The sequence below is a fragment of the Rhamphochromis sp. 'chilingali' genome, assembly GCF_963969265.1.
Source record: "Rhamphochromis sp. 'chilingali' genome assembly, chromosome: 14".
NCBI lineage: Eukaryota > Metazoa > Chordata > Actinopteri > Cichliformes > Cichlidae > Rhamphochromis > Rhamphochromis sp. 'chilingali'.
Window position 1 is genome coordinate 21,104,030 of NC_137941.1, and position 9,638 is coordinate 21,113,667.

Here is a 9,638-nt window from a genome sequence, read left to right on the forward strand (position 1 = left end):
CTGAGGCCGGAAGTGTGAGGCTTGTAGGCTTGTGAGATGGGACGGTCTAGCCTCTGTCACGCTTCCCAGGTTGCCTAGCAACCATGATACTAACAGCTGGAAACGTTTCATACAGCTTTGTTTGACAGAAATGAAGGAGAACATATTTTGTACATTTGTTTCTACATGAGCTTTGTGTGATTTGATAAGTATCTGAGGCTGAGACCACAGGACAGTAAAACATGATTTTTGGGCTTCATTTCTGTACTGAACAGTCATTTAAGATTAGTTAGTAAATAACAATTAGCTAATGTTGTTCATGAGACTAAAGTCATCTCACTTTGGTAATGTAAATATAATATGGCCAATATTATATTAATCATTATTAGTTATTACAGCAGTGAACATGAACTCTGTGCCAAACACTGAGCTTCAGTAAAGATTCAAGTTGCAGTTATTTATATTTCCTTTCACCTTAAATCTTCACTTAAAGACAAGTATCTGTGACAGTGTATATATAGATGTATTATATATAAGAGACAAATATTGTTCGTTTAATTTGTTGGCATTATTACATTTGGCTCAATGCTTACATATATGTGTAAAAAGAAAATGTACGAGCTGTGATAACTGTGTCTGATAAAATGAAGAGTAGACTGATATATGAAATATTCCTTTATTGGGTGAGAAAATCAGACCATGTCATAACTGCTTTAAGTCATACAGAATAGATATCAGAGCCTTAAACAGGCTGACTTCTGTTAAATGGGTCAAACTGGGCAGAAAGTATACAAACACATAACATCCTTATAGAATATGATGTAACACTATAGATCAACTTACCTCAGAATATATAAAGCATATAAACAATTACAGCAATATGATGCAACAAACACAGCAGTGCTACTAATCCAAAATACTCAAAGCTTCATAGAACTGAAACAAACATTTATTTTTAGCTCCATTCTGCTGCTGATACAGACTTTAGGTTTCTGAACATTAAACTTGTTGCTGCCTTTCATAGTGTGTAACCTGAATGCCCTGAGTACTTTCTCCCACACTGAAAACACTGGAATGATAAAATTATTTGAACATTACCTAATAAGACTGATTCAGGACAGACAATTAGTTATGTTAAACTTTCCTAGCAGTCCTTCACAAACAGGGAACAGTCTGTCTATTCTCTCCATCTGTCAGCTGCTGCTGGCTCTTCCTCCTCCTCTTACTCACACACTGCTGAGTTTCTCCTGGTGGATCATCAGGGGTGCAAAGCCTCACAGATGATGTGCAGCAGTGGGTCCCTCAGTCTGTCCTCACTCTGGACACTTGCAGTTGTCACACATGGAAATCAAATGTGTGATAAGCTGCAGGATTCAAACACAAGTGTAACTTATAAACACATGTTCATACTTTTATTCCACAATCAGAGAGAAAGAAACAGAGAGAGAGTGCAGGACAGACAGACAAGTGACAGTCTCAGGTGTACACACTGCTACAAACAGGAGGATTTAGTGTTTGTGTTATTACGAGTGTTAAACAAGAAGAGTTCCCAGATGGTACAGTGGACACATGTGTGACTCCTGTGATTAAAGCATCTTTCTTTCAGCTTAACGAGTGAACCGTCAGCTCGTTCAAACACACGTTAAAGTCCGTTTGGCTCGACACCACCGAACAGAGGCAGCAATGTAACATAGCTAACATTAACAGTGCAGTGGATCCTGCTTGTGCCGTGATATTCAGGACTGCAAACCGAGCAGCATCACTGACTTTCAGCCTGTTGTGTTTGTGGATATATGACTGACTTTAATTATCCACAAAATCATCAGATTCTCTGTAAGATTAAGGTCGACTATCTAACGGCGTATAAATAAAGGATTTAAAACAAAGTAAATGCTGAAAGTACAAACATGGCTAATGTCACATAACTTTGCCGGTGTTGTGCCAAAAAGTGATTGCCTGCTAAAAACTGATTTCCAATGTTTCCGTGTATTTTTTATGTGTAATATCTTTACGTATGTTGGTAAATAGACTTCGGTGAACAGCGTTTACAAAGGGGTTATATATAGAATTAAAAAATCATCTGTTTTTTCAAGTATCTTTACAACTCTGTGTTATTGTACTTACATTATAACCAATCCGGTCCTTTATCCCCACTTAAAATATTTTTACAGAACTATTGTAATATTTGCTGCCATTTCTGCTGTCCTCTTGGCCAACTTACTCTTACAAAAGACATTTGTAATGTTAATGAGATTTTTTTTTTTTTAACTGCATAAATAAAGGTTATATAAAAGTCACTGCCAAAAACTGATTATGGCTTCTATCTTGTTACACGAATGTTGTTTGTGGCTCAATATGACTTTATGTCATCCATGAGGGATGCATTTGACATATGTTTCACATATTATAGCCCAACAAGTTACTAGCAGTTTAAATACCAGCAATCAGTTTTTGGCAGACGATCACTTTTTGGCACAACACCGGTATGTGGCCAACAGTAATGTTTTAATGTTCCTCATTATTAAACATTTGCACATAAATAAGTGACATAATATTCAGAACTTACTTTTGAAAGTTTACTCTTTGGCCGCTCCACTTCTTTGAAGTGTCTCCCAGTCCCAGTGCAATTGTTAGCTTGTTTTGGTTCGTGCAACTGGTCCGTCCGGTTATTGTCTCCCCAGAAACATTTCCGTTGTCTTTTTTCCTATTTCTGTTGTGTTGTGTGTGCTTTTGCAGCGTTTTTCTTTTTGCAGCATTTTTCTTTTTGCAGCATTTTTCTTTTTGCAAGTGTTTTCTGAAGTTGCAGTCCGTTTGGCCTCTCAGGGCCACCGTACCTTACTTTACTATCACTTACCACACTTTATAATTTTATCAAAACATTTCTTTCTTATAGCATTTTGTGAGCTGATTTTGGTCCAACTGTAATTATTGCAAAAGGACATCTTAACTGTATAATCAGTGTGTTGTTTATACAGTTAAGATGTCCACAACCAACAATGAAAAGAATAAAAAATAAACTTTTGAACCTCTCAAGGCGCACCCTTGTAGTTTGATCAGGTGCTTGTCGGTTTACAGAACTTCTCTGAATGGCTGACACCCTTACCAAACGCCGGGTAACTTTACAGTTCTTAATCATACTTGCCCCTTAAAAACCCTCAATAAAATCTGAAATTCAAGTTGGTCTCAGCCGCTCTCCACTCTGGATTCTTTAATAATTGAGATTTCAGCGGTGACTCTGTCTGATCTCAGTTGCCACGCACTCGCCTTCTCCATACTTTGCTCCGACATAAGCGCTCTTTCAGACTCATTGAGTCTACCTGCAGGTTTCCTGGAATCAAAATGAAAGTAGAGAACAAAAATCACTCAAAAAATCTCATCCTCGTCACCAAGATTGTTGTGGAAAAATACACTGAGCATCGACCCAAACTGACTCAGATTTATCGAAAGAAACTTCAAACCTCTGCAAAAGGATCAACACAGCACCAACGGGGTTCGTACCAGCACTGACAAACAGGCAAAATAATAACAGCTCCTCTATAGCCATACAGATACAGTGAAAATGAAAGTGTTTTTGAATTTTATTTTCTGTAAATCATTTGATTTATTTAATAAATTAAATATTATATTTTAGAGGCCGTTCTAATCTGATATTCCATTCTAGGCAAATTGACAGCAAATAAAACTAAGTACACTTTTAAAACTTTTTTTTTATTATTCATTTTTATTTGAATTCAATTCAATTTTATTTATATAGCGCCTAATCACAACAACAGTTGCCTCAAGGCGCTTTCTATTGTAAGGTAGACCCTACAATAGTACAGAACCCAACAATCATATGACCCCCTGTGAGCAAGCACTTTGGCGACAGTGGGAAGGAAAAACTCCCTTTTAACAGGAAGAAACCTCCAGCAGAACCAGGCTCAGGGAGGGGCGGCCATCTGCTGCGACCGGTTGGGGTGAGAGAAGGAAGACGGGATAAAGGACAGAAAAATGCTATAATGTAATGTGGTGAAATTATTATCAACCAGGTGGTTCATGAGACAATTATTTTAAAGTAGTCTGGTTTTAACATTAACAATGAAGAATTATAATAAAAATGTAATGCATCTAGGCTACGTCCACATGTACCCAGGTATTTTTGAAAACGCAGCTTTTTAGATGCAGGTGTCAGGTAAACTTTAACGTGCTCGTGAGAAAACCCTAGAGAAGAAATTAGGTCTCTTCAATGGGGCATTTCTTTTGAAACTTTTGACAATCACGTTGTCAATATTGTCTTGGCCATTAAACATTAACTCCAGGACAGTGTTTGGATTTTTCCACTTTTGCCGGAGTTCATTGTACACTTTCACACTGACTTCTTCAGTGTTCTCTAAGGACATTTGAAGCTTTTGGGACAAAATTTTAGCCCAAATCCTGTGGGTAAACCTGTTCATGATGGCTTTATCTGCCCCTGGAGGCAATTTCCTTGCCTCATTTGCGTTGCTTATAGCGTGCAGAACCAAATCTTTAGTGAAGCTTTCAACAACTTTTACGTACTCTTCTCGGTTTTTATATATAGTGAGTACTCTTTTTGGTAAGGCCAACAGGTGTTTTGTAAATGTTGGGACAGTAATATCGTCAAGCTGTTCCCTCAGACATAAAATCAAATACTTCTCCTTGCAGTTATGTGCTTTGCAAAGATTGGTGAAAATGTCCTTGTTGATATTGGTCAGCGTTTTTGGAGATAGATCCAAATCCCTCTCGTCAATCTGAGGCCAGATTTTTTCAAGCAGGCGATCGCTGATAGAGTCGGAGTTGTGGCACCGTGTGAAGTCCTTGTATTTAGACGAGGCTTTGCCTGCGGCCTCTGAAACTACCAACTGAATAACTTTATAAACACAAATCTTTTCTTCAGACAGATAATCAGATGCCAGAGTGACATCATAAGAACCAAAATCTGAATCAGACTTATGGACTGACCTATGTAGTTTTTTCTTCACAGGCTTTTCCAGGGGGGAAGCTTCTATGTTGTCCAAGTCTTTTGAGTAGTTTTTCTTCAAAAAGCTCTTCTTCGGTTCCACTGTGGCTGCGGTGAGGGTTTGAGGAAGAAACATCTGGGACGACACAGACGCTTCTTCCTCAGATGAATCACTAAAACCAATAAAAACATTTAGATATATGTTAGGTGGCGTTGGTGCACGATGCAGTGATATTTCGGAATTTTCACTGTCAGCTGTGGATGTTTTATCAAGACTGCTCTCCTCTGCAGTCAAATGCAGCTTGAGGTTTTTTGAGTCTGAAGAGTCCTCCAGTCCTGGAGTTTCTGTTTCTTCATTATCACCGTGGTCATCTACAGAAATTTCTTTCAGGATGCTGTCCTTTGCTCCTGTTTCTTCTGTTTTCTCAGGGGACTCTGTGTCCACTGAGTGAAGACAGGCCTCATCAGTCTGCGTGGACACTGGATCTCCCTTCTCCACGGTTGTGTCCATTGCGTCCTCTAACATGGAACAAAGTTTCAACATGTCTTTCAGCAAAGTGGAAGGCAGCTCAGTGTTGCAGTACTCTGGGTTGAACTGCAGAGATTGCCACTGTGGTACAATTGTACCAAAAAAGTGGTCACTTAAGGACTTCCATGTTTCCACTGAGGTGTTACTGTGTGGAGTTGTCATGTTTAAGTTTGTATTACTATTTCTCTGACTCTGAAATGTAGAAGAGGAAATAAATTGTTGGCTGGTTGGAGTTGGACTAGGCATGTGTGCTCTTTGTAAACCAAATGCTTGGGAGTCTGGACGGCTCCTTTATATAGGGTTAAGCCCCGCCCACGTTCGGCTGCAGCCACTGTGACGTCATCCACTTTTCTTTGACGTTGAACCTTCAAAGGTTTGGGGGCGGGGTTTAAGCTAATCTCTGACACAGCTGCATGACATTTAAATGGCATAAACTATTAATTTAAATTACCCATTGTAAATGTTGTTCTTAAAGCAGACTGGTTAATAATAATTTCACCACATGATATTTTTTCAAATTATTTTGTATTTGCTTAAATAAATGCATAATTCAAAGACTGTAATTTTTCATTGTATATCAAATTACAGTTGGACATTTTAGGTGTTCCCTAAATTTTAATGTAGGCATCAGGACATAGATATTTTTTATTTTGCTTCTTTTTATTCAGATTCAAGCTGAGTACGATTAAAAGTTGTTGGGGTTTGTTTTTACTTAGACTGAAGTTTGTATTCATATCTACTGATATTAATTCATTGTTATCTTAATATAGCTTAAGGTGGGGTGCATGCATACCCATATGCAAACGATATATACATAAATCTTATAAAGTCTGTATCTGTCTTGTGTGAAACTTGTATGAAAAGCATACAAGAGTGAAAACAGATATAAGATCCCTTGAAAAATTATATACATGAAACTTGTATATTTTGGATACTTACTAAAACAATATATGAAAGTAATGAGAAAGTGGCCACCTTCATGAGTGAATCGCATAAGCCTTATATGATTCACTATATGAAGTAGGCCACATCTTATGCAAGTCTTTTATAAGTTTTTTCTATTTCTTTTCCATATGGGTATACTTGAGCTTGTATGTATACTTTTTACCCTGTGTGAATAAATTTAAACTTCTGCACCCAATTCTTCCTTTTTAAAGTCATTAAAATGTATACTGTAAAGTTAGAGAAATCATTAAAAGCCCCAAACTACAATATAATATTCATAATCATTATAAGAGCCTCTAAACTTCTCACCACATCTGTATGAAACTCCTGGCACTATTTTTGGTGATCCCAGCATCTGTTGACAAATTTGGGGCGGACATCATAGTAATTTAACCTTAGTTATGGTTCATACTAGGTTTTGCAATATTATTTTATAATTTTACACATTTGACTTTCTTATATATTTCATTACTTTACTATCACTTACCACACTTTATAATTTTATCAAAACATTTCTTTCTTATAGCATTTTGTGAGCTGATTTTGGTCCAACTGTAATTATTACAAAAGGACATCTTAACTGTATAATCAGTGTGTTGTTTATACAGTTAAGATGTCCACAACCAACAATGAAAAGAATAAAAATAAACCTTTGAACCTCTCAAGGCGCACCCTTGTAGTTTGATCAGGTGCTTGTCGGTTTACAGAACTTCTCTGAATGGCTGACACCCTTACCAAACGCCGGGTAAGTTTACATTTCTTAATCATACTTGCCCCTTAAAAACCCTCAAAATCTGAAATTCAAGTTGGTCTCAGCCGCTCTCCACTCTGGATTCTTTAATAATTGAGATTTCAGCGGTGACTCTGTCTGATCTCAGTTGCCACGCACTCGCCTTCTCCATACTTTGCTCGGACATAAGCGCTCTTTCAGACTCATTGAGTCTACCTGCAGGTTTCCTGGAATCAAAATGAAAGTAGAGAACAAAAATCACTCAAGAAATCTCATCCTCGTCACCAAGATTGTTGTGGAAAAATACACTGAGCATCGACCCAAACTGACTCAGATTTATCGAAAGAAACTTCAAACCTCTGCAAAAGGATCAACACAGCACCAACGGGGTTCGTACCAGCACTGACAAACAGGCAAAATAATAACAGCTCCTCTATAGCCATACAGATACAGTGAAAATGAAAGTGTTTTTGAATTTTATTTTCTGTAACTCATTTGATTTATTTAATAAATTAAATATTATATTTTAGAGGCCGTTCTAATCTGATATTCCATTCTAGGCAAATTGACAGCAAATAAAACTAAGTACACTTTTAAAACTTTTTTTTAAATTCATTTTTATTTGAATTCAATTCAATTTTATTTATATAGCGCCTAATCACAACAACAGTTGCCTCAAGGCGCTTTCTATTGTAAGGTAGACCCTACAATAGTACAGAACCCAACAATCATATGACCCCCTGTGAGCAAGCACTTTGGCGACAGTGGGAAGGAAAAACTCCCTTTTAACAGGAAGAAACCTCCAGCAGAACCAGGCTCAGGGAGGGGCGGCCATCTGCTGCGACCGGTTGGGGTGAGAGAAGGAAGACGGGATAAAGGACAGAAAAATGTTATAATGTAATGTGGTGAAATTATTATCAACCAGGTGGTTCATGAGACAATTATTTTAAAGTAGTCTGGTTTTAACATTAACAATGAAGAATTATAATAAAAATGTAATGCATCTAGGCTACGTCCACATGTACCCAGGTATTTCTGAAAACGCAGCTTTTTAGATGCAGGTGTCAGGTAAACTTTAACGTGCTCGTGAGAAAACCCTAGAGAAGAAATTAGGTCTCTTCAATGGGGCATTTCTTTTGAAACTTTTGACAATCACGTTGTCAATATTGTCTTGGCCATTAAACATTAACTCCAGGACAGTGTTTGGATTTTTCCACTTTTGCCGGAGTTCATTGTACACTTTCACACTGACTTCTTCAGTGTTCTCTAAGGACATTTGAAGCTTTTGGGACAAAATTTTAGCCCAAATCCTGTGGGTAAACCTGTTCATGATGGCTTTATCTGCCCCTGGAGGCAATTTCCTTGCCTCATTTGCGTTGCTTATAGCGTGCAGAACCAAATCTTTAGTGAAGCTTTCAACAACTTTTACGTACTCTTCTCGGTTTTTATATATAGTGAGTACTCTTTTTGGTAAGGCCAACAGGTGTTTTGTAAATGTTGGGACAGTAATATCGTCAAGCTGTTCCCTCAGACATAAAATCAAATACTTCTCCTTGCAGTTATGTGCTTTGCAAAGATTGGTGAAAATGTCCTTGTTGATATTGGTCAGCGTTTTTGGAGATAGATCCAAATCTTTCTCGTCAATCTGAGGCCAGATTTTTTCAAGCAGACGATCGCTGTTGGAGTCCAGAGTCGAGCACCGTGTGAAGTCCTTGTATTTAGACGAGGCTTTGCTTGTGGCCTCTGAAACTACCAACTGAATAACTTTATAAACACAAATCTTTTCTTCAGACAGATAATCAGATGCCAGAGTGACATCATAAGAACCAATATCTGAATCACCATTACCGACTGACACATGTATAGCATTCTTCACAGGCTTTTCCAGGGGGGAAGCTTCTATGTTGTCCAAGTCTTTTGAGTAGTTTTCCTTCAAACAGCTCTTCTTCGGTTCTACTGTGGCTGCGGTGAGGGTTTGAGGAGGAAACATCTGGGACGACACAGACGCTTCTTCCTCAGATGACTCACAGCTGAAACCTATTAAAATATCTGGATATACGCAAGGTGGTGCAGGTACACGATGCAGTGTTAGAATTTCTCTGTTTTCACTGTCATCTGTGGATGTTTCATCAAGACTGCTCTCCTCTGCAGTCAAATGCAGCTTGAGGTTTTTTGAGTCTGAAGAGTCCTCCAGTCCTGGAGTTTCTGTTTCTTCTTTATCACAGTGGTCATCTACAGAAATTTCTTTTAGGATGCTGTCCTTTGCTCCTGTTTCTTCTGTTTGCTCAGGGGACTCTGTTTGCACTGAGTGAAGAGAGAGCTCATTATTCTGCGTGGACACTGGATCTCCCTTCTCCACGGTTGTGTCCATTGCGTCCTCTAACATGGAACAAAGTTTCAACATGTCTTTCAGCAAAGTGGAAGGCAGCTCAGTGTTGCAGTACTCTGGGTTGAACTGCAGAGATTGCCACTGTGGTACAATTGTACCAAAAAAGTGG

At 38.2% G+C, this 9,638-nt stretch overlaps 1 protein-coding gene across 1 annotated transcript; it reads right to left on the reverse strand.

Moving 5' to 3' along the window:
* Positions 1-3,017: 3,017 nt before the first annotated feature.
* LOC308410171 (uncharacterized protein) lies at positions 3,018-5,748 on the reverse strand. The gene is made up of 2 exons (XM_080903335.1): positions 4,939-5,748; positions 3,018-3,307 (listed from the first exon to the last, which is right to left on the reverse strand). Exons 1-2 carry the CDS (start codon positions 5,709-5,711, stop codon positions 3,163-3,165), a joined length of 918 nt encoding a protein of 305 aa, XP_080759461.1. The 5' UTR covers positions 5,712-5,748; the 3' UTR covers positions 3,018-3,162.
* Positions 5,749-9,638: the final 3,890 nt, after the last annotated feature.